Consider the following 25,749-nt stretch of genomic DNA (forward strand, 5'->3'; position numbering starts at 1 on the left):
TGCAGCAAAATATTTTTTCAGACTAACAATAACACATAAAAGTTTTTACACCTAATACATCTGAAATGTCTCTAGACTTAATTTTACAGGGCTTCCCTGTAATCTGTAGATGCAAGCAGATTTCTGTAATGTTAATATAATCAAGCTGTTATTAGGGTCTAAAGCTCTGTTGTTCATAGCCAACACCCACTTGTAACTTCATTTTTTTCAAGATGGATAGTTGTGCTTTTTCTTCCTGATAGCTCAGTTACTACAAAAAAGCAATATATCTTTTATCTCTTTTTACTGGCTCAAAAACACAATATAAAGAGATATGAAGCAAGCACAAAGTTGCTTGTGAACAGCAGACACATGAGCTTAATCCGTGGTGCTTGCCCTTTTGCTGTTCTTACTAAGTCTGTTGATCAGCTTGCTAGACTCTTACTAGTGTTTCTTTTTACTTTTGTTTTGCATAAAGAGATATTTATTTATTGCAGAGTTAATATTTTACAGTGAAAAATCTGCTCAGTGAACATTTTTATCTCTGTCATGTGGATTGTGATATTTTGTAAACATTCTACATATGTTTTCAAGTGTATAATTTTTACTTTTCCTGGACATTCAGTATTATAGTGATAGATTATTACAAATTGTTTACTATGTATATTTTCAAGCACCTTCATATATATATATATATGTGTGTATATATATATATATATATATATGTATTCAGAAACGTAATCTGGGGACATCCCTATTTCCCACTTCCGGGTCCCTATTCAAATCTGTCTTCATTTTCATGTGATCTGTTTCTTAAGTTTATATTGTATGCTTCTTCCAGACTGGCACTTTAGCCAAACTAATCTGTACATGCCAAATGCTCTGGCCTGCCTGCACTGCAGAGTCTCTGCTGTTAGTCTAAGAGGACTGTCTGAAGAATTTAGTTCCTAGTGAGGCAGGGAGCCAAGTCTGCACTGCTCATTATGCTGGAGTAGCTGGCAGGATTCTACAGTGGAGATGCTGTGGACATCAACAAGCACCGTTTTTGGTGGAGTACTTATCACACCTCTCCAAGTGACGAAAGCAAAGCCAACAAAAGAGCTTTTTTTGTTGTTGTTGGCTTAGCTGTCTCCAAAGAAAGAATCTTTCCAGTGCAGCAATGACAGGCAGTAACCCAGTTACTCTCACAGGATTGTGAGCAGCTGTACTTTTTCATTATGAAGTCATCTGTGAAAGAGTTGAAGCTGATAAAAAGCTATGGGTGTAAATTAACTTTCTGGATACGGCTCAAAACAGTTTTTATTGAACATGCTAAACTCAAGTCAACAGGCCAATTTCATTTATATAAACATATATCATTTCTGTTCCCTAATTATATGTACTTTCATATGTATGCAGCTAATTGACAAGAATATAGCTCATTTATTGAAATGAAATTTGTATTTCAAAATGTGCTTTGAGAACATTTTGAGCTAAGAAAGTTGAGGCGTCCAGAAGTTTTATCTCTAGAAACTCATAATTTCAAATAAGCTTCTCTGGATTTGACTGCTAAAATATTCTTGATAAATATGCATAGATCATGAATTAGTTCGAATTTAAACTCTGATAAATTCTGATTCAAAAGATGTATTTTTTTTTTACACATACTCACCAATATTCTTAATTTCTTTTAACAGGAAACATTGGATGCTCTAGTAAAGTCTGAACATATTACAGATGAGATCAAAAGTCAGTTGAATGATCTTTGTAGATTTTCCAGGGATCTGAGTACTCATTCTTCAAAAGTTTCAGGATTGATTAAGGAGTATAACAGGTACGCGTTCATCTTGTTTATATTTAATCCCATGTGTGTGTGGCAGGATGTGAGCCGTCTTTTAGGGAACCATTAATTAGAATTTTAGAATTAGAGGTATGCAGTGATTAGAATAATTATTTTAATTTTGGTGTCAACAGAATTTATAAAAAGTAGTAAGTTGGATTTTTTTTTGTTCTTTGTTTTTTTTTTCTCTTAAGCCAGGCTATGCCACTAAACTCAATGTATGTGAAACTAAATGTATGTCCATACCTGACCTATTTCAGAAAGAGTACTTGTAAAAAACTGTGAGGTAGCAACACGTCTTATTTGTCTGAAGGAGGAACAAGCTCCACCACCTAGTTATATACTTTTCTTCATTTTGTCCATCAGTTTACTTTTCCTTGAAACAGGAACTAGCTAGGAGAGGTAGCATTTGCTTGCTTTCTGTCTTTCTCTCAGGTCGCTCTATCTAATTTACTTTGGAATGTGACACCTGCATTTCAGACACAAGATTCTGTTGTTTTTTGCAGGGGATTATAGCTTCTGCCTTCTGTAGCTGCAGAAGAAGGGTGTGATGTCTCAGATTGATCTCTTTTAACATTGTGGACTTAACTGAACCACAGAAATAATCACTGTGGTTCTGCACCCTGTCCCCATAGAGAGAAAAGGGCTTGCAGAGTCTGTTCAGGCTTTGGTGCTCTGAGTCACTCTCTGGAAACACTTATACCTGTCATATCTGTGACAGTTATGTCCCAATTTACATGCTTCACTTTTAAGAACTGAAAGCTTCTAGTGGATTTCCTGGTGCTTCAGTTATGTGCATAAATTTGGTAGGAGGAATCCAGGTTAACCTAACCTTGCCATTGTATTTCTGAGAACTAAATAATAGCATTGTCACCTAACAGAGTCCTACCTTTCCTCACTCCTTCCCTTGCTCTCTTCTTCTCCCCTGATGTGATAAACCCAGTCTCTGCCTGCAAGCTTCGAAAGGATGTCAGAGCAAAGAGCAGATCTTGCAGCAAAGATTTCGGACGGCTTTCAGGGATTTTCAACAGTGGCTGGTCAATGCAAAAGTCACCACTGCCAAATGCTTTGATGTGCCTCAAAATATCAGTGAAGCTTCAGCAAGCCTTCAGAAAATACAGGTAACTCTATGACAGTAAAATGCTAGTCTAAGGAAGACCCAATGAATTTCATATGCAGCTCAGATTGGATTGTTTGATTAATTACTATTTTTTGTTGATGTTGTTATTGTTAACACCGAAGGTGACTAATTGCAAGGAAATAAACACTCTTTTTCTTTACTAATCTATATTGTTTAGTTTAATTGTTGGGCTACAGTTTGTAAGTAGTCATCTCTCATAGTAGCTTTGTAGTTTTAACTGTCTGTTTCTTCTTTGCGATGGGAAAAATTATGTTTTAAGTGGGATACTACTCTAAAATCAGAACGATATCAGAATCGGGTCTTAGTATCTGGAATTATTTCACAGTTATGTGAATATTTTTCCTCATGTATGGAAGTGGAGCCCTTATGGTACAAGACCAGAGTTAAATTCTGTGCAGTGCAAGTGGGCATTTAAAAAGTGTCTTTTTCACATAAAGCTAAAATAAGTCCAAACAGTTCTGTAGAAAGGAGTGTCAACTGGAAGTTTATTTTAATAAATCAATTGAATGAAATACTTCTATTAATAGAATAGAGCTCTAATTTTAACTGAAAATAGCAAAGTAAGAATTATATAATGCAACTGTTATACCTTTAGTTAGACAGTATAACAGAAGAAATTCATATCTGTTTCTCAGAAAATAGCAAAAGCCAAATCACGTCCTTCTCCTTTTGGTAAATTCACTTTCCTTTGCTAAAGTGGTTTACTTAAAAGAGCAAAAAATGATATATTAATATATCAAATATTTCACTACAGCATAATGAGAATATCTTCAGAGGAAATATCAGGGGGAAAAGTCCCGGTAATTTTTTACATTGAATATAAATGTTTTAGCAAAGTTGCAGGTTTTTTTCAACAGTGGTAAATTTTTTTTCTTTATCACTGTAGCCCCCTCATAGCATAAGACCTTACCTTGCTCTCCTTCTTCCTGAAAGGAAGATGAAATTTCATTATAGATGAAATAAACTTTTTTTGGACTGCTTTAGGACTTCTGGTGATATCTTAGTAACCTAGATAAACTTTTTTTTTTCCTTGAAAGTTAATATTCTATCTGTTAGCACATTTGACATAATTAACTTACGAGGCAAGTATATCTTAAATTTTAATATAGCCAGAACTTAATCCATGTTATCTCAAAGCTAACAGACCCTTTGCATTCTCTACTAAGACCTCTAGTGCAACACAGAATCAGAACCTGACCTAGTAATTCTGGTATCAAGCCTGTTACTCTTGAGCGTGAATGTGACACCTGCATTTCAGACACAAGATTCTGTTGTTTTTTGCAGGGGATTATGATTATGGATATGAAACTATTTGTGTATTACATAATCATAATAGTAACAGTTTAAAATATTACTGTTCAAGACTGCTAATTTCTTTTGAGTCCTAAGTGCTCACAAAGTTTTTTAGTAATTATAAAAACATTGTCCCAATAAACTTTCAAACAGGGAAGATAAATTAAGGATACAGAGGTATAAACCACACAGATTGGACATTGCTCAGGATCTAAGCATCTGCCCACACCCCCACATGCTTGTGGGAAGGCCAGCATAGGTGGAGCTTACCAATGGGCAAGGCTTCAGTCCTGTGTGTGCCTCTGAGTGGGCCCCTGTGTTACCTCTGCCAGGATACTAGTTCGCTGAAATGAAACTTTTGTCACTTTCTGCACCATGGATATTTAAAGTATAATAGCCAAGTAAATGACCAGTAACTGCCTCAGGAAATACAGAACATACAGGTGATCCTAGAGTCTTATATATACATTATTTATACGTAGCATTTCTGGATTAAGTAGCTGTTATCTGTAAATACAATCAATGCAAGTAATATTGAAATAGAATATACTGAAAGATGTGTTAGCATGTTAACAAGCAGAAACAGTAAACTCTTATCCCTCATAAATTTTCTGGGACCTTGCCTTTATTGGGACCCAAAGTTCACCAATTAGCTTCTTTTATTACTATTTTTAGGAATTCTTATCGGAAAGTGAGAATGGGCAACAAAAGCTAAACCTGGTAGCATCCAAAGGAGAACTGCTGTGCTCTGTTTTACCAAAGGAAAAGGCTAAAGTTATCCAGGACAAATCTGCTACTGCTAAAGAAGATTGGAAAAATTTTATCACCACCCTCCACCAGAAGAAGTCTGCATTGGAGGTATTGAACCAGTGGGGAAAGACTGGATCTAAATTTCCTCTTTGCTTCTGTTTCAAACAGCATAGCTTAGATTTTGTGTATAGCTGTAAGTTTTTATGATGTGACAGAATTAATATGTAACTATTTTCAAGAAGTCTTATTCTTCTGCTTACACTTTGCTTTTGTTTGCTTCTATTTTTATGACCTGAATCCACTTTGATTTAAGTGAAATGTTTTATGGAGAAGGTTGTTGTTCAGAATCAAAGCTGGCAACTGCTCAGATTCATCAGAATCTCATCAAATTGTACTGGGTTACTAAAACACATTTTCTTTTTGAAGAAGTATTTCTGCACAGGTTTCTGACACCGTTGCTGATTGAATAGTCCCAGAACAGTGTGTAAATGTTGTCTTTCTTATTGCAAATAGGTGAAATGTACCTATTTATTTGAGGAACTTTTTAAATAAATACCAACGCCTTTCTCTGTTCAGAACTCACAATTCAACCAGCTGATTGAGAATATCTTAAAATCATAATCTTTTTTAAGGTCCTAGGTTTTAAGGTCGAAAGATCTTAACTTGAATTCCCTGCACAGCACAGGAGAATTAAAGTTCATAGGCATTCTTGTTCCAAACCAGTGCTGCATAGACAGCTAAAAAAAAGTTTAAATACATTTAATGCATTATGTAGGAAAGTGCTTCAAAGAAAATTCTTGAGTAGCAAGGACTTACCTTTCTTCATATCAGGGTTACCATGGAAAGAGGATGTTCTTAGAGGTTAGTCTTTTTGAGTCAAACATTTCCCAGTCTCATAGGCTTAGTTTTTCAAAAATTCTGATGTTCAAGTGATAAGGGTATATCTAAAAAGAAAACTAAATATGTCTGGGGTTAAAAAATAAAATAACTAGGGCACAGGAGCTATGCTGTTCGGGATTCTATTCCATATGCATTATTTCTGATGTTCTTTTTTTAACTAATGCAGAAAAAACCTACAAGAAAAATATGCAGACATTGAAGGAATGCCTACATACGCCTTTAAGGCACAGATTTGTATGACCAAAATGTTACAGTATAACCAGAAGTGTTCCCCCAGATTGGGTTGAACTTAGTCAAACATCACCTAGAAATAGTGGCAGCCCATTTAAGGAGAGGTCAGTGTGAATGACTGCAGTCAGATAACTCATATCCAAAATCAGCCTTTCTTCAGATTGCCTTAAGTTATGTTAGTTATGCTTAGATTGAGTCAAATCTCCTAAGATCTGTGAAGCTTTCTATTCAGAGGAAATTTGCTTCAGCCTCCCCTTAACCATGTAGTACATTGTTGCCTCTGTTTTGCTTTTTGAAAGTGTGCCCTCTCAGACTTTTATTTCAGTATCTGTGGGATAGGAAGAGGCAGGGCTGATGTAATTTCTTTGAAGAGCTGTCTATAATTTGCCTGAAATTACGTATCCTTTTTGTGTACTTAATCTCTGTCTTGTGCATTAGTTGTGTCCAGTGCACTGAGAATGTTCATAGATATTTGCATGTCTTCCCAGAACTTAAAGATCCAGATGAAGGACTTTGAAGCAACTGCTGAGCCTTTGCAGGAGTGGCTGACCTCAACTGAGAAGATAGTACAAGGAAGTAGCAGTCGGCTCCATGATCTTCCTTCCAAGAGGAGAGAACAGCAGAAGTTGCAGGTGACTTATAAGTGTGTTTACCACAGCCAGACTTTCCTGTCCCATCCTCCTGGCCTCATTGTTTCCTTACACAAGCTTCATCATTCTAGCATCCTGACCTCTAAATAAGATGAGAACTGGTTTCAAGGTTTGCTGTTGATGATCCTGTTCCATCAAGTTTTGCATCTCCACGTTTCTTTGACATACTGCTTCATTGTTGTAACCGTATGGTGTGCCTTTCTCAGCAAGCTTGCCATATGTCACTTCTATTTTTCATGGTGCCTTCATGCTTATCTATTTCCAGCTTGCTTGCACCCAGTCTTAATATTACCGTGCTTCTGCTTTACAGTCTGTCCTTGAGGAAATAAGCTGCCACGAGCATCAGCTCAACAGGCTAAAAGAGAAAGCTCAGCAGCTGTGGGAAGAACAAGCTGTCAGCAAAAGCTTTATGCGCAAAGTGTCTCAGTTGTCTTCTCAGTATCTTACTCTAAGCAATCTGACAAAGGTAATGCACCCAGTGTATGTGTTTTTAAGCAATTCCTTTGATGTATGTAGGGAAAAATACTGAAATGTGAAACACTGCAGTTGTCTTGCTTGTCTGCTCTGTGGTGTCTGATCTATTCTGTCTTTCACATTGACTTTTAGGAGTGGAAAGTAAGAACTGTCAACAAAATGTAACTGATTTTTTATTTTTTTATTTAAAAGTGTGTTGATTAAGAAGTAAACCTCACCTGATTCTATAATAATCAGATTTGATTTTGATTATTTTAAGTATTGAAGACATTTTAGTTTTGTAATAAGTGGCACCTGAAAGGAGTGTATTTCAAAAATGAGGGAAGGGTAGTTTTTTTAGAAAATACATAATGCAGAAAAGTTATTATTTCATCTCATCTATAATGATGATTATTTGCATTGTAAGTATCTTCGTCTAAAAGTAATAGATTTGTCTTCTGGAAAAGATACCTCCTAGGCTGCTTTTGAAGATTCAAGGGCAGGCATAGGCCAAATTCTAAAGCATCAGGCCAAGAACCAAGAGTTTAACCTAACTGTCTTTTTTGAGTGGTACTTGACACACTTCATCACTTCTACCATCTCTATTGTGTAGAGAGATAAGAAGGCCTTCATATTAGGACTGTTACTTTTTGCAAAGTTCACGTCATGAAGGAGGCTTGATATGGAATTAGGCTTACAGTTGCTACAATAACAAGAATGATTAAGGGTATAGGGAATATGTTTTAGAATAACTATTCAATTCAGAAAGTATTTATGTTTGGGGGATTGCTACTTTTTTGATTTCTGCATTTGCTGTGGAAATAACAATTATAAAGCATATCTGTGACTTCATAAAAATGATTGCATGCATGACCATAATAAATTTTCATGTCTGCAATGAAAATGAAGAAGCAAAATATGCCTGAGTTACTAATGTAAGCTTATGTGAACAGAACTTGTAGGAGATTACAGGATGAGAAGAAGGAGTCTAAGACAGAGGACAGATGATCCAACCTGTGAGAGAAATCCTGAAATTCTTTGGGTAGCTGTGGAAGCTTGAGAAAGATCCCTCTCAGAAACTTCCTAAGCCTGTTACACTGACTTGACTTAACTTCTGTCACGGTGTGAAATACACTCTGCTGTGTATTCCTGTTCAGCTCAAGCCTTTTAGCAATGTAACTTGAGCATTTCTTTTTGATTTGTGTGAGTGTCAGGGATTTTTCAGAGGAATAGTTATACCAGTGGGAGTCATTGAGGAAAACGGGTCTGTCTTTTCCAAATATTAACAAAGTAATGTAGGTGCAGCGGCATAGCTTCACAGGCTTAAGTCTTTCTTGCGCACTGGCAGATTTCGCAAGTTATCTTCCAGTGCAACACTGACATGGAGTTTAAATGTGATTTACCAGATGTTTAAGAAAAAACAAAACAAGAAAACTGAAGCTTTAAATTTAGAAAACAAAAAAAGTAATTTCTGAATTTTTCATTTGTATTTTATCTTTGGACAATGCATTAGTATGTGCTTGTATGCAAAATGCATTCAGTGCTCAAGTAAGTGTACTTGTAATTATCAATGTATAAAGCAGACTTCTGAGTATAGTTTAAGAGAGTTGTTCTAAGTCCATAAGTAGATATGGGGAATAAGCAATCTTTTAAATACTGTTGGTGCTAACTGCTATATGAATTGCAGGAGAAAATTTCCAGAATGGATAGGATCGTAGTAGAGCACCAGCAGTTCTCACACAGTGTCAAGGACCTCCAGGACTGGGTTGCTGATGCAGTTCACATGCTGGATTCCTACCGTCATCCCACTGCAGACAAGAGTGTTCTGGACAGCCGGATGTTAAAACTAGAGGTATGGAAACATGAGTCCAAAACCTGCTCTTTTTAGATCTATAAGAAGAACACAAATATAAGATACTTAGTTGTTGCGTATTAATCTAATGACTGTTGTTCAGACACTGATTTTCAATTTATTGAAAAATAACTCCTTGTAGCAGAAAGAGCTCATTATTAGAACTTCTGTCTAAGAAGGATATAGAGACCTCTAAGAGAGAGAGAGCTGCATATATGAAAATTCTTAAAGTACTCAAAAGACATTGTGTGGCTGCTGAAGGTTAAATGGATGAAATAGGGTATTCACTTCTGTTGTTTTAATATATATTCCTAGATCTTACAGGTGATACAGTTGATTCAGAACACCTTTTCCTATCATTGCTTTTAAAATGGTGACTACAGTTAATAAAATAGCATCTGTTGGTATCAGTGTACAATAATGTCTAAGAGCAGTATTTATAAAACAATACTTTTTATGTTATTGATGTCTCAGATTTTGAGCTGAAAATTCTCAAAATTACAAGGATACATCAAAAATCAAGAGACTGTAGCATAATACTAAAATTGTGTTTTGCCTTTTGTTCGTTGAGTCTTTTGGGTTCATGCTTTTAGGCTTTTCATGAGTTTGCGTAGTATTAGGAACTGTTAGTTTGCAACTGCACAGCTCCAGGAGCTAAGTCTCTAGGCTGACATTGCTGACAGTCTGCTAACTTTATTTGTTGATAACTTTAAGTTAGATGGGTAGAAGTGTATTTTAGCCTTGTAGAAGAGCTTTGTCATTACATCTTGTTTTCTCTGTGAGTATATCCTCCTGTTTTCCATCTAAATGACATTTCCTTTGGAATGTCAGCTTTTCCACCTGGCAGTACTTTCTCTGATACACTGTAAGTACCTGCACAGATTCCATGAAAACTTCCCTGTCAACTAATATTTTTTTTAATAGCCTGAACCTACCCTTTGAAAGTCACTTTTGCCTTGTCGAAGCCCAGCTGTGACCCCACTGTCCCTCTTCAAATTGACTGTACCAGCTGCTAAATATGCTCAGCTCATATTCCTTAAAGCCAGTTAGAATATTCATGACCAGTTAATGATAAAAATAAAATAATATCCACTCACTTTTTAGAGCCTGCTAGCAGTGAAACAAGAAAAAGAAATCCAAATGAAAATCATTCTGACAAGAGGAGAATCTGTTCTACAAAATACTTCTCTGGAGGGAGTACCAGTGATTGAAGGGCAGTTGCAGAACTTGAAGGACAGCTGGGCTTCTCTTCTATCTGCTTGTATCCAGTGCAAGAGGTAAAAATGGCATGAGGTGCAGAATGATGCTTAGCAACAAAGCACTGCCTAAACTTTTGAAAAGTAATTCCCACAGTTTTATTATTACAAGAGTCAAATTCGTGTAAAGTGACTGCATGTACCAAACACTGCAGGTCTAGAGGCCATAAGTGGCATATTCATTTGAAGTAGAAAAGGGGAGTAATCTAACCCTTATTGTCAATATACTCTTAAAACTGTATTCCATGTTCATAATCTTGTATATTTTACTTCTTGTTGCACTTGATGCTGTGAAATCTTCTCAGAAATAAGAAGATCTTGACATGGACATTAATGGTTGCTCTGTCAAGATCCTATCTGGTTTTCCACTTGCTAGCATTTCACAGAACATACTGTTATAGCAGTGTCCAATAATGACACTCCTAGTGATAGAATAAAAAAATATAGGGAAAAAATGTAGTCTTCTTTGATGGAGCATCAATGGTTGCAAATATTTCAAGTTAAAAAGCCAAGGATAATTAAACATTAGAATGCAGTAACTTTGGAATGTATGCAAAGGGACAGAAAAATTCTGATTCTGCGTCTTATTTTTTCAGTTGCAATTATTTTACTAAACCTAGAATATATCAGCTAACTTACAAACTTCCTTAACATTCCAGGTTTGGAAAACTTAATTTCTCTTTATTAGCCAAGCAATGCTCCTAGTTAAAACCTGTAGGATTTTAACAGACTGCTTAGTTTCTGATACATCTTTCTCATAATTATAGTCTAGAATATCTTTGACTATATCTCACTGCTTAAATAGCATGGGAACCTCCACTATCACAACAAATATGTATTTTTAAATTACAGTCAACTGGAAGGAGCTCTATCCAAATGGACAAGTTACCAGGAAGATATTCATCAGTTTTCCAGATGGATGGATAAAGTAGAAGCAAGTATGAATGCTTCTGAAAGGCAGTATGCTGAACTGAGGGAAAAAACAGCTGCCCTCAGCAAAGCCAAGGTGTGTTTGACTTACAACAAACCAGCAACAAACCCATGTCACCTTATAGGCAACAAAAAACCTGTGTAACTGCAAGATTAATCCACGATCTTGTTTAAATGCTACCCTTTGTGTGTTCTTCTCTCTCTATTTTGCAGCTACTCAGTGAAGAGGTGTTGAGTCACAACAGCCTGTTGGAGACCATTGAAGTGAAAGGAAGTGGAATGGCTGAGCATTACATTGCTCAGCTTGAACTCCAGGACCTTCAGGAGCGGTATAAATTCCTCAAAGAAAGAACAAGGGTACAGTTTTTCTTGATAGCACTCCTTGTTTAGTTGGCAAAAGGAAAAAGTGTTCTCCTTTATCATTTATTTTACAGTTAAATGAGGAGTAAGAGTTTAAATACAGCTGTAACAATGTAACAGAAAGCTATTAGGGCAATTAATAAATATGTCTTCAGGTACCACTGAGCTTCACATCTTTTCAGAAAGGTTCTAAAAATCTGAAAAAAATCATCAAGGAGAATAGTCTGAGGTAGTCCATGTCAAAATTTTCATTGACTTCAGCACAGGTATGGCTTTAGCCATTGTGACTGAAAAGTTGAAAAAATCTTTGAACCTCTGATTCGTGTAAGTGTATGTTTGCAATAAATGTTACCAGTCAATCATGTGATTCACAGGCAGTTGACAACTACAGAGGCTTATTATTGAGCTCAAACCTTAATAGCAAGTAAACTGACTATAATGACACAAGCATGATTAGTACTACATTTACTGGTAAATATAGATATTGTGTATCTGGAAAAGATTTGGGCGCAGACAGATAAAGATCAGGATGGGTTTTAGTGTAAGACCTGGTGATAGATTTAAAGCTAGGTCATTGTCTCCAGTTAACCCAAATTCTTCTGTGATAATAAATAATGCTTAATGTATGCTCAGACAGCCAACTTTTCTTCAGGACAGCAGTGTAGTAAAATTGAATTTTGTTGTCTCAATGATGCCTTTGTCGTGTAGAAAGGGCCAAAATTCAGTTTTTCAAGCACATAATTGATTCACTGTTTTGTGGTCCTCTCTTCCACAACTGCATAGAATGCCATACAAGAATCACAGAATCACAGAATATGCTGAGTTGACATGAACCCACAAGGATCATTGAGTCCAACCCTTAGCCTACATGGGACCATCCCCAAGAGTCACACCATATGTCTCAGATATCTTCTTTTCTTTTGACCTTCTGTGAATAAAATTGCTCAGGTTTGCCAGAAAGATAAGTAAGTCCTTGGAAGTGCTAGTGAATACCCAGTATTCCTGTTAGCATGGGGATCCTCTAGCCATTACCTTTTTCTCTTGCACAAAGCTATACAGACTGCCTATATTTGCTCAGTTTGAGCAACAGCATGGGAACAATGACAAAAGGATGGTAGTTCACAGAGGCAAGAACTCTGTACCTCTTTCCTCATGCAGCAAGAAGCTTTTTTCTCTTGCCATCTGATATCCCAAATGATTGGTCTTTTCCATTCCCAGCTGTGGTGATGATGTTAAGTGTCAAGAGTACATTCAACACTTAGAAAGAAGTTCAAAGTTCAAAGCAAATAGCTGGAAAGTGAGGAATGTCAAATGCTTTTAAAAGCCTTAGGCCATGTGGGAAACCTGACAAGATTCCCAAAGGGTTTATGGTCCAAGCCTGAGCAGACCAAGACCTGTGGTTCTGTGATTCCTGCAGTCACTGTCAGGAGGCAAGAGAACTGATCTCTCTTTCCACCTTCCCACTTCTGGGCATGGATAGGCCTTGTAGAAGATGGTCTTGTGACAATAGTTCTGTATTCTTCCTCTCTCCCATTAGAAAGACCTGTTAGAAATAAAAGATAAAGCAGACAGTAGGTTCATGGCTGCTTTTTATGGAAGTGTTTATCTTCTTATGAACCTGCTACCCTCAGATGCAGCCTGTCTTGTCTCCCTCAGAACTCGATTCCTCATTCCCATAATTTCTTAGGGGGTGTGGATTACATGTAATATATTTTTCTTGCACTTAGAAAGACTACTCTTGTGCTAATATATGACACCTTTCCTTCTGTACCCCAGATATGGTAATATTTTAGTGCTGAGATGTGAAATTACTGTAACTTGCTCACCCACATACACAGAAGAATTGTAGTCTGTTTCTTACTGTGCTCTGTAGGAACTGCCCACAAAGAACGTGAGTAGTCTTCAAACCTAGGATGGTAGATATTCTTAACAGAAATTCTTATTCCATGAGCAAAAAAAAAAAAGTCATGGAAAATGAAAAATGCAATTTCTAAGCTCATGTGCTTATTAATCAAAGAATCATAGAATATGCCAAATTGGAAGGGACCCACAAAGATCATCAAGTCCAACTCCTGGCCCTGCACAGGACCATCCCCAAGAGACACACCCTGTGCCCAAGGGTATTGTCCAAATGTTTCTTGAACTTTGTCAGACTTGGTGCTGTGACCACTTCCCTGGGGAGCCTGTTCCTGTGCCCAAGCACCCTCTGGGTGAAGAACCTTTTTCTAATATCCAGCCTAAACCTCCTCTGACACAACTTCAGGCCATTCCCTCGGGTCCTGTCACTGGTCACCAGAGAAAAGAGATCAGTGTCTGCCCCTCCTCTTCCCCTCACTTCAGCAAAGTTAATTTAAATTGATATAAAAATCAAGAAAGTCTCTTGCTATTAGAAACTAAGCTATTATTTAAAAGTAATCCCAGATCAAAACTAAAATCTTGGAGGTCACAAATTTATGTGAAGAATCTTTTAGGATAAGTATCTGTAACCCTACAAGTGCCCCTCTTTCCCTGTAATTGATTAAACCATCTTCAGAATCAAAGTACTCTTGAATTATAGGAAAGCTCAGGATCAGATACAAACTTTTCCCCTTTATGGATTTCTGGGTTTTATGTTTTCTTGGTTTGTTGATACACTAAGATATGTATACATATGTGTAAATACTTTAACAAACAGGAGGCAGTAACAAAAGCTGAAGGGCTTCTTACATTACATCAAGAGTACCAAAAAAATTTGAAGGCCTTTGAAGTATGGTTGGAGAAGGAAAAGGAAAAACTTGACTGTTTATCACATCTTGATGGTGATGCCCAGGAGCAGGAGGCAACACTCCGAGATTTACAGGTACGTAATGTGTGACACTCTAAGTAAAACCAAAGAAAAGAAGAGAAAAATCTTACTTGTAAAATAACAGAGTAATATTAATTGCCAAGCAAAAATTGTATCGAGAACAACTTGCAATCACATTATATGTCAGCACTTTGCTGCTCAGATTGGTTCCAGTAAAGTTAGTGGAAATATTGTTGCTCATTTCCAGAAAGATCAGGCCTTGAATGAAATCCCCAGGCATACTAATGTTTTCTTGAAAGTATTGAATTTGTGTTGGATGTTGGTCTGTCTCTTCTTTTCTGTGTGTTTCATGAAATATCAAAATATTTTCATTGACTTTTCATCTTTTATTGCTTACAGTACAGATGCACCTACTTTCAGGCAGTTCCATTCATGTAGGCTAGCTCCCATGGTGAGGTGGGAAGATTATTACTGAATCACTTTAGTGACACTGAAAGGTGAACCTATAGTACTTCAGTAATTCCCCAGTTATTATCTTAGGCTGACTTAAAATACTTTAGTATCTGTTGCTGAAATCTGCACTTGAGATATGAAATGTTTCTTACTTTATTCCAGATACTGAGAAGGTCTTTGTATGATCAGGGATTCTGCATATATTTTTAATTATTATAGTTTACTTTACAAAAATCCATTTTGAAAATCCGGATATATATCTCAAATGCAAACTAAGATAAAATACAATTGTTTTTTGTTAAGATAATTTCCTTGTTATGTTTTCTACTCAGATTGAATCTCTTTGTACTTTTAATTAAGTTCTAATAAGCATTAAGATGCCACACATGTCTGGAACAGGGTATCAGAATTATTTTGGAGTGTTGTCTCAAACATATGTTAAAATTAAGATGTTTGTTTATTTTAAAAGATTAAAACCTCTGTTTTTGGACATACTCAGTTGTAGAATCAGTCTTATAGTTTGTTTGTCACATCTGGAAAGTTTCGAATTTAAGGCTATGGTGAATGGGTTGCATCCATCCCGTGCTGGCTTGGGCAACTAAGGTTTCAGAACTGACAAACTTAGCATGAAGGGAAAGAATTTAATGCATGCTTTATCAATAGTTTTCTGCAGTTCACTTGTCAAAATTAGTGATATTTAGTTTGCTTTCTAAGTGAGCACACTGTCACTGGTGTTCTTAGAGATAAGACTATCTCTAATATATGTTTAACCATAGATAACTAAAGGGAATGCCTAACTGTTTTAAGTAGAACTAAGGGGTTTTCTGCCATATGTGAATTAAAGGTGTTAATGTAGGGTATGTGACTGTAACTCTGCCTTTACAGGACATGCAGGTCCACTGCACAGAGGGACAAGCATTACTGAATGCTGCTGTCCATGCCAGAGAGGAAGTGATTCCCTGGGGCATTCCCCAGATAGAAGACAGAGTTCTGGAATCCTTACGGCAGGATTGGCAAGTTTATCAGCACAGGCTTTCTGAAGCAAGAAGCCAATTAAATGCCACTGTGAGCAGACTGAGGTTGATGGAGAAAAAATTTCAGAAGGTTAATGACTGGTTAACAACGCTGGAGGAGAAAGTTGCTATCAGGACTGGGAGGCAGTCTGGAAGAGCAACAAAGGAGATGCAGCTTCAACAAATGAAGGTAAGGAATAGAGTTAAGGGATTCCTTAAACAAAATAATTCATTAGGTTCCCATGTCAATTCCTGATTGCACTGTGAAAATTAGAGCAAGATTTGCAGTTTATTCTGAGGTGGTGCCTAAAATGATGGATCCGAGAGAGCTTTGTGCCTTCTGGATCCAGGTTCCTGCCACTTTACTGGTAGAGGTATGGCTATACCAATGCTGAGATCTTGCAGGGAGATCTGGAATTCCTATGCTCTGTGGTATGTGAAGACGTAACTGAGTACAAAGATTGGTGCTGGAGTGGAAAAAATTTAATATGGTAGCAAGAGTAAAATGTGACCAACTGTGTTATGAAGTCTCCACTGTGTCGATGTAATAATTCTCCTTTAGTCACTGCAAGGAGAAGACATGGTTCTGAATAAACACAGGAAGCAGATTTGAAGAAGTTCAAGGTTACACTTTACAGCCACCTTTAAAACTTCAGGTGAATTCTATAGCAAGTCCAGGTTGCATTTCTATTATTATTTTGGGGGCGGGTGGGGGAAAGAAAAAAACATTGAATCTGTTGTAATGAAATACAGTCCGTATGGTATGAAAAAACTTCCAGCATATTTGTTACATTAGCTTTCATCAGATTCTGTTTTATTTTCCAGTTGTAAATGCATGTTTACAACCATGTATTTGTTTTCCTTTTCAATGATTTCCTGACCTGGTTACAAATAAATCCCTGGTATGTTTAAGATGTTTGAATCAGTCATATATGCTTGCTAATTTCTTTGTCATAGAAGTGGCATGAAGACATTACAGTCTACAAAGATGATGTAGAGGAAGTTGGGGTATTGGCTCAGCAAATACTAGAGGAAAGTCTCACTGCAAGTAGAATGGGAAGTCAGGCTACACAACTTACATCTCGCTACCAAACTCTTCTTCTTCATGTCTTGGTAAGTAATGAAAACTAATTTATTGTAACATCATACATTGTCAGTTAAGAAGCAAATATAAACAGACTTTTGTAATTAGACTATCAGAGTTTATTCATCACTGTAGACTCAATAACATAACATTCACATATATATTCATATATACACACACATAGATTTCATTGGATTAAGTGTATTATAGAAACATAATCAGGATATTGCAGTATAATGCCCTGTTATTATCATTTTTGATAGTTTCAGTAGACAGATTCAGAATACAGTATGTTTGAATGCCGGTCAATCTCTAGAGAAATATTTTCAGGTTCTCACTGATACACACAGGTATGAAGAAAATTTGAATTGGTAAGGTACAGTCTTCAGGTCACTGTCAGTAGTAATTGCCTCATAGTACTGTAATCAGAAATCACAATTCAAAGTTCAAAATGTAAGTACATTTCCAGTGTTTAGAATTAACTCAGTTTTAACATTAATGATTGCCGTATGTACACCCTGACAAGACCCCTGTAAGAATGATCCACTATTTATGAAAGCACTCTAACCTGTGTGTTTACTCTTTGTATAACAGGTTTTATTAATAAATAGCGATTTATTGTTATCTTTAGCCAATAGCAATGATAAAAATCTGGGTTGTCCTTGTTTCTTCTCCCTACCTTCCATATTTGTTTGAAGGAGCAAATAAAGTTTCTGGAAGAAGAAATACGCTGCATGGAGGAGTCAGAATTGTCTTTTAGTGCTTACACAAATTGGTATGGAGCTACTAACAAGAACTTCAGAAATGTGATTACCAAATTTGACGTGGTTGATAAAACAGCACTGGAGAAAAAAGTACAGAAACTAGAGGTACAGCTTTCTCAAATGCAATTTTTGTTTCTGTTCACCAAGAGGCTATATTTTAGCATACATCTTAAAAGTCACTTGAAATTCTGACTTGCCTAGAGAAGCTAATGGGATAAAGACCACACAGTGTAACACTTTCTGTTCTCATGTCATGTACACATTAGATCACAGTTTGGCTGTTGAGGTTATAATAGTCCTAAATAATATAATCCTATCCTTCCATAAGGCTTGCATATGTGTTTTGTGTAGATTAAAGCTTAAAATAAATTCCCATTGCAAGTATATTTTTCTACCGATATGCACTCTGGCAACAAGTGCTTCCTATTTCTCCTCATTGAAACAGTAGTAAAACTCACATTTTATCTCATAGTTGTAGATGATCTTTTCGTATGTTTCGTATGTAAGCTTAAGCTGCCTAAACATAATACACTAGGGGAGTGCTTTCATCTATTCCAGAATTTGGAGTATGAATTCTCTCCTAAGGGCCCTCAGTTTCTCTGTTATCTTCACAAGCTGACTGCAGAACAGAAGTATTTGCTTTATCTGCTTCCTTCTAGCTTACCACACCTTAACTCCAGGCAATTTTGTAATGAAAAGTCCACTTAGTTTCCTTAGTAATTTCATCTGTGTCCTTAGCAAAATAAAAAAAATGGTGTTAGCCTCTAGATAATGGAATTTAATGAATTTAATCTACTTAATGAATTAAAAATAAAAATAAAAACAAGGCAAGAGTTTCCATACATTTTCTGTTAACCAACCTTTCCTTTACAGCTGCTATTGAGTGATATGGACATAGGCCACAGTTTACTGAAATCAGCCCGGGAAAAGGGGGAGCGAGCTATAAAATACATGGAAGAAAATGAAGTTGACCAACTAAGAAAAGAAATTGGTGATCATGTGGAACAGCTCGAAGAGCTGGCAGGCTCCATCAGGAAAGAGCACATGACTTCAGAGAAGTGTCTTCAGCTGGTAAAAGAGTTCTCAGACAAGTACAAGGCACAGACTCAGTGGATCACAGATTACCAAGCCATCTTACATGCTCCAGTAGAGCCAAAGAGTGAACTCTATGAGAAGAAGGCCCAGTTGTCCAAATACAAGGTAAAAAGGGGTTATCTCATTGTACAATTGAATTGATTTTAACCTAGTGATTCTCAATAAATTCTCTGATTGGGTATCCAAGTTTCTTTATAGACACATCTCTGATCTGGATGTCCTAGTCAGCATCAAAGTGAAAATGTGCGTGATAACTGTGTCTACAAACCAGACTGAGCCCCTGTGTTTGAAATGTGAACGTTCTAAAAGGGCTTGCACATCTGAAAATGTCCCCATTTCTTCTCCTCACAATGTTTTTGTAAAATACTCCAGGATTACAGATGCTTCACTAAATGTGTACTGTGTCTGGCTGAGGTGGAGCTAACTCTCCTCATAGCAGTCCATATAATGCTGTGCTTTACATTTGTGGCTAAAAAGAATGGTGTTGACAGATAAATGTTTTGGTTATTGCTGAGCAGTACCTGCAGGGCATCAAGGCTTTCTCTCTGAAGCTGCCCACTACCTCTTGCCGGCTTCCCTACTCAAAGTCATATGTGATAGCTGTGTGCTTGCTTCTTACATGTTTGAGGAGTTGGTATCTCACTGTCGTTTGGCAGATGCTGGCATGTGCCATGCTGTCTGAGCCAGAGGTACAAGGACGTGACAGGTCAGATTGCTTACTCTTGAGAGTACAGTGGTAGGCACTCCTTTGCACACCATCTCATTGAGGGGATGGCTTTGGTCATACTTTCCCACCTATTTTCAGAACTTGTTCCTCTGAACAAATTTTATCCCCAACACTTGCCCCTTCACACATATTAACTCCTTTTGCTTCATCAGCTCCAGATTTTCAGCCATGCTGCTAGCCACTCACAAAAGGAGCAATTGTTTTTAGATGCATGCAGACTTGTCTCAGGACATGGCTGAGAAACATAATCCTGTTATGTTCCTGATAAACAAAGCTTCTCTTATCTGGAGAGGATGATATATACCATAATAGAGGACTGTGCTTCAGATCTGAGGGAAGTTAGTGAAATACATCTTCGGTGATCAGTAGATATATTTTAATTCTTGCTTGCATTGTAGTCCATACAGCAGACCGTTCTGTCCCATGAACCTTCAGTAAAGTCAGTGGTTGAAAAGGGAGAGGCACTTTTTGACCTGGTGAATGATGTGACTCTAAAGAACAACATTCGAGACCTTCAGAGCAGTTACCAGGAACTCTGCAGCAAAATAAAGGTAAAAAGCCAGGAATAAGACTTCCAATTTGCTATGTTTTTACCCCTTTTTAAGAAGTTAGTAAGCTATTTCATGCTGTCATGTTTGTACACAGAGCCAGCTACCTTTAATTACTTCTGGTATTTTGTTATGGGGGGTTTTGGGGTTTTTTTGGTTTGGTTTTTTTCGGGGGGCAGACAGGAGCGACAAGCAATTCTTGAATATGGATAAAACTACCTCGATATATTTAACAAGAGTAGCTGAAATGAATTTTAAGTGCGGCAGGTGAAGTCTTTGTACTTTGTAGCATTAAGGAGAAAAGTATCAGTGACTAGTCTGTACTATTGTTACTATAATTGCTTTTAATAGATTTCTCAATGCGTTATTTCTTGAAGGGACAGATGCCCTTAAATTATACCATTTTCTCTTGTTTCTGCTTGATCTTCCACAACCCCTGTTTAATCTAGTTTAGTTGTTGAATAGAAGTCACTGAAGAACATAAACTGCAAGATGGATATAATTTAATTCGACAAGGATGTTATCAATTAACATTGATTCATTAGTCCATGTGCATGTAGTACTTTGAAAGACCTAATGCCTCCGAGGATGTCCTAAAGTATGATTATTCCTAAAGCTTTTAATAGGTTATACTCCTAACAAGGATAAGCTCTGCAAACCATGTTAGTACATATGTTTGACCCAGGCACCTTTAACTTGCCAATCCACCTACCAATAGGAGATGATTTTATTTTTTTCAGAGTTGACTTTTAGTTTAACGACATACTTCTGACCTGCACCACAAAATTGATATCTGTTGCATCAGGTATTATGTTGATGGCTTAAATTTAGAGAAGCTTATGAAAACTCTTTCTTAAAGAGAATAAATACATTTTAACTCAATGTGTACATTCTTAATTTGCCTACCACAGTCACAGGCAATATGTATGTACAAAGGCTGTAAGTAGCAGGGACTCAACCAAAACATTTGGGAGGTCAAGTGCAATCTCTCAAAGAACTTGTGATAACTGTAAGTAAACGTAATGTCAGGGTGAGAGTGTTCATTTTCTCAAAGTAAGGAGATCCTCGGTCTTCAAAGGATAGTATTTCATCTGGATTGAAAATACTGCTTGGTACCACAGAGTTTATTCACAGAAATAATCCCTTTGATGTTTTCCTTTACAGTCAATCATATGAGAGTCCCTCACAGGAATATAAATTTAGATGACAACTCTTATTATGCTTTCAAGCTCTTGGTGGGTTTTGGTTGGTTTGGGGTTTTTTAAATTCTTGTAATTTCCTGAATATTTAATTTAATTTTGATTATTGTGAACCTGCAGGCATGTGTTGAAACCTTAGAAGTGAGAGTAAAAGAACATGAGGATTACAACAGTGATTTGCAAGAAGGGGAGAAATGGTTATTACATATGTCCAGCAGATTGGTCAGCCCTGACCTTGTGGAAAGCAACAATCTTGAAATAATCACTCAGCAACTAGCTAACCACAAGGTGGGTTTGCTATTGTAATCTTCCTTCTGCCAGTAAAATAGACTTTTGCATCTTTGCTTCTCTGCCTCCACTCCAGAGCTCTGATTATTTGTCATTCACTTGTTTTCTTCCACTTACTGCTGTGTAAATAAGTGTCAGTGTCATTAACGCAGTTTAACAAATCTGGCTTGTTGTTAGGATCATTTTATGTATGAGACTGTATCTACACAAGAGCTTTGATGTACTCTGATCTGAATTCTGTGTCAGTTTGTTGCTGAGACTTCCTGGGAAATAACCTCCAAAAAATCAGATTGGGGTCATTTTACTTCTAAGGTATTTTTTGGTCTGGAACTTCTGAGGTTAAAAAAAACTTCAATTTTTAATTTATTTTTTCATCTGTTAGGTTGTAGCATTTCCTCCATTGCTTTTATTCAAGGTATTGTTGTGGTTGCTATTAGTGATTATCATTCAATACATCGATAGCCGTTGCTTTCTGGAAGATAAAAGAAAGCAAAATCCAACCCTCCGCACCCACTACCTGAAACTGAGATTCCAGGGGAAAATATTGAAATGTTTTAATGCTTTGTGATTAGTGTGTTATTCTTCAAGTAACCTCCTTAGATAAAAATTTGTCTGCACCAAAGTCAGTGGAAAGAACTGTCCACAGTGAAAGAGCTCATGGAATAAGATATGATTGAGCATGAGATTTCATTCTCATTACTATTCACAAGAGAAGGTGGAGGAGCCCTGGAGGACATGCAACAGAGGAAGATTATTGGTAGTCTAGGGGCCTGAGCATATAGTGTTTACACATTATGACAGTGCTACTGATGTTTCTGTGGGATTCTTTACACAAAAATCTGTGTAAAGATTTTTGACAATGACTTTACAATGAGCATACACTCTAATAGCTTGACTATGACCATACATGTTATTTGCAAACTTTTTTTCCATATCTGAAGAGTATTTAGAGGAGGGGAAGAAAAAATTCTGCACCACAACATATTTCTTCAAAATTATTTTATCTGTTTTTTTAGGCTATCATGGAAGAAATTGCAGGATTTGAAGATTGTTTGAACAACCTTAAGAGTAAAGGTGATTACTTGATCAGTCAATGCGCAGAACATCTCCAAGCAAAGTTTAAGCAAAACATACAAAGCCATCTTCAGGGGACAAGGGACAGCTATTCTGCCATATGTAGCACAGCCCAAAGAGTAAGTCTTGTTTCAAAATAAATTTTTGTACCATTTAAGAATAAAATGCCTTATTATTTCTGAGTACTTCTTTCTTTAATTAGTGAAAAACTCTTTCTACTGTTTTCTTTTAAACTGAGCCAGCAAGTTACTAATGTAGTGCTTTATCATTACTGTGCTACAGTTGAATTCCTTGTGATCCAAATGTTGCCTTGCAGCCAGCAAAACTAGTTGCCTATCAGTTCTTACCTTGATCTCCCCACACCCTAACTACCTTCATGTTACACTAGCTTCTGAGCAGCTGCAGCAAAGAAATTAGAACTATTCCTACTTTAAAAACTAGGGAGAAAATTGCACTCTTAGTGTCAAGAGTTTGCATACATACATAACAGGTCTCAAGTATGTGCAAGGAAATACTGTCTCTCTTATTAAAACCAGAATATACAGTTAAGAAGGGCTAGCTGGGTCATTCTGTTAAGCCAATTAGGAGATCAAGCCAGCAGTCAAAAAACAAACAAACTTAAAACCCCAAAACCAAACCAAGCAAACAAGCAAAAACTAAAACAAACAAAACCCCAAAACCAACCAACCAACCAACCAACCAACCAATCTCATACAAAATCAATGGCAAAATGTTGAACAGGAATGAAATAAGAGACCATGCTCTTCATTTGCATCTTTATTTTTTTCTTTCCAGAAGCTGTGCATTAGATATTGTCAATCTTCTTCACATATTAGCAAGAAGCACGAGAGCTTAAGGAGCCTTCAGCCTTTGGTACTTTGTACAAGGGCTAAAATAACCCCAGTCTTCATAATTCGGTTTAATCTGTGGTTTTCAAGGTGGGAGAAGAGAGACAATGGTGGTATTTGAAGATGTTATAAACTTACAAAATGTTTGATTTAGGTGTACCAGACTTTGGAACATGAACTCCAGAAGCATGTTAATCATCAGGATACTCTACAACAGTGCCAGACTTGGCTATCTACAGTGCAGTCAGAGCTAAAGCCAACTACCTGGACACCTTTCAGCCTGGCAGATGCAGTTAAACAGGTAAAAGTTCAGCACTTGAAAAAGCTGAAAAATTATCCTTAATAAGGTGAGTTTAGATATGAGCTTTAAATTACTAGAAATTAGATATTCTCTAGCCTTCTCAGAAGGCTGAATAGCCTCGCTTTTCATTCCCAGCTCCAAAATGAATAACTGGGTGAAAAATAACTGTAGGTAAAAAAATTAAACAGGGCTTTTGGTAGCTCAGCTTAATGCTTAAATACATACCTGAAAAATGTTGTCTAATTAGATAAACCTGCTCAGATACTGCACAGATGTGTTTAGCAGAGAGGTTGTGTCTTTTTGCTTATCCATTTGCCCATCTGTCTACCATGTTACTATATGAGACCTGGTTTCACAGTACCATTGACACAGAGTCAGTTATCAGGCTATTAAAACAACATTTTTCAGCCTAAGAGCATAGATATTAAGCATTAAGACTGCTTTTTTTGCTTCTTGATTATTTTTAGTAACGTGGTTTACATTGTATTTGTACCTTGTTTTTAAATTAAACTGGTATGGTGCTAAAAGTGCTGGAATTCAGAGCTGTCTCATCGAACATCTGGCTTAATAAAGACCTTGAAATACTAGAGATGGAGATCCACAAGGGTAGGGGAAGCAGGGGATGACAGTGGGACCAGCAGGGCAGCACCTTCCCATTGAAGTGCAGAACTGCAGCTCAAAGATTAGGTGAGGAGAGTCCCTCTGATGTCATCCACCAGCTGGTGACCATCAGGCAAGTCTGTAGGGGTGAGGCCAATCCCAGGGGAAGGTAGCGAGTCAGGGCCAGAAGGCAAGGCCAGGAGGATCAGCCAGGCACAGATGCACCTATAGTGTAGCTCAGGTGAGTTCCACAGGTGTGTGAGAGACTGAGCTTAGCTTACCTGCATGGCTGCTGTATGCTTCTCCAGTGATCAGGTCCCAGCGAGACAGAGTCATAACTGGCCCTAAGCAGAAGACCCAAACCACAAGGAGAGGAAGACAGAGGTTGCAGAGAAGGGGGAGAGAGGCTGCAGAGCCCTTTGGTGCACTGATGGCCCTGCTCTTCCCTGAGGATTAAGCACCTATTCCTGTGCATGACTGTTCTTAGTGTGAAAAATAGTTTCCCTCATTTAGGAAGAATTCCTTCAGACCTTCCAAAATGCCACATACTACAGCCTCATATCCCTACAGCTCTTTGCTGGACTTGTGTCTGTTTGCTAGTATCTTTTTTATGAGGGAAGAGGGAAACTGGGCCAAATAAATTAGGGACAACTGGACAAGTGTAACTACAGGAGAATAATCACTTCCCAAAGCTTGTGCTCTGCATTCTTGGTAATACAGTCATTTGGGGTTGCCACAAGGGCACAATACTGTTTTGTTCAACTTTTTGCCCGCAAGGACCCACAGCAGGCCCTCTGCATTAGATGATCTGTCACCTCTCCTCCCTGGGACTCTTATGTTATTGCCCTGCTTGTTAACATTCAGATAATAATTTTCTTTTAGGATGAGGGAAGTCTTCATAGGGAGAAGTCGGCTCCTATCTGCAATGTTGAGAGCAAGAACCGTTAACAGTGTCATGTTGTCTCATCTTGCCAATCACAGATACTGGGAATGTTGGAAGGTTTTCAGAAGGTGTGGGAAAGTGTATTGTGAAGCTGAGCTAAGTTCTTCATGATCTGTCAGACACTGGAGAATTTTACAGTTATAGAAATAGGCCACATTGATAATCCCATAAAACCCTGCTTCCCGTTCACATTGGGAAAGTTGGTCACCTTGTGTGTTTCTATCCAAAGCTTTATTTATAAAGAAATAAGTTAGCTAATACATATGTCTCTAAGTGCTTTGGTAATTAGATGATAATCAAGCCTTTAAGGGTTACTCCTTTCCATAATTATAACATAGCAGCCTTACCTAATACAATAGTGTATACTTACATTTAATTTTATGGAAATAATAAGCTAAAGCAAAAATACTGAA

The 25,749-nt window shown here is 37.2% G+C and overlaps 1 protein-coding gene across 16 annotated transcripts in view; it reads left to right on the plus strand.

Annotated features, from left to right (window-relative positions):
* SYNE1 (spectrin repeat containing nuclear envelope protein 1) overlaps positions 1–25,749 on the plus strand; it is a 300,346-nt gene that overhangs the window by 146,252 nt on the left and 128,345 nt on the right. For all 16 annotated transcript variants that reach the window (XM_051801628.1, XM_051801638.1, XM_051801639.1 and 13 more), the window contains 18 exons: positions 1,656–1,792; positions 2,742–2,919; positions 4,908–5,090; positions 6,602–6,745; positions 7,074–7,229; positions 8,904–9,068; positions 10,173–10,345; positions 11,177–11,330; positions 11,468–11,611; positions 14,289–14,453; positions 15,738–16,055; positions 16,823–16,978; positions 17,648–17,818; positions 18,587–18,913; positions 19,934–20,086; positions 21,403–21,570; positions 22,587–22,763; positions 23,647–23,793. In XM_051801628.1, the coding sequence (XP_051657588.1) occupies positions 1,656–1,792; positions 2,742–2,919; positions 4,908–5,090; positions 6,602–6,745; positions 7,074–7,229; positions 8,904–9,068; positions 10,173–10,345; positions 11,177–11,330; positions 11,468–11,611; positions 14,289–14,453; positions 15,738–16,055; positions 16,823–16,978; positions 17,648–17,818; positions 18,587–18,913; positions 19,934–20,086; positions 21,403–21,570; positions 22,587–22,763; positions 23,647–23,793 (3,216 nt within the window). The remainder of the gene's footprint in view (positions 1–1,655; positions 1,793–2,741; positions 2,920–4,907; positions 5,091–6,601; positions 6,746–7,073; positions 7,230–8,903; positions 9,069–10,172; positions 10,346–11,176; positions 11,331–11,467; positions 11,612–14,288; positions 14,454–15,737; positions 16,056–16,822; positions 16,979–17,647; positions 17,819–18,586; positions 18,914–19,933; positions 20,087–21,402; positions 21,571–22,586; positions 22,764–23,646; positions 23,794–25,749) is intronic.

Source organism: Manacus candei, unplaced genomic scaffold (genome assembly GCF_025592945.1).
Source record: "Manacus candei isolate 608988 ecotype Guabito, Panama unplaced genomic scaffold, ASM2559294v1 h1tg000052l, whole genome shotgun sequence".
Taxonomy (NCBI): domain Eukaryota; kingdom Metazoa; phylum Chordata; class Aves; order Passeriformes; family Pipridae; genus Manacus; species Manacus candei.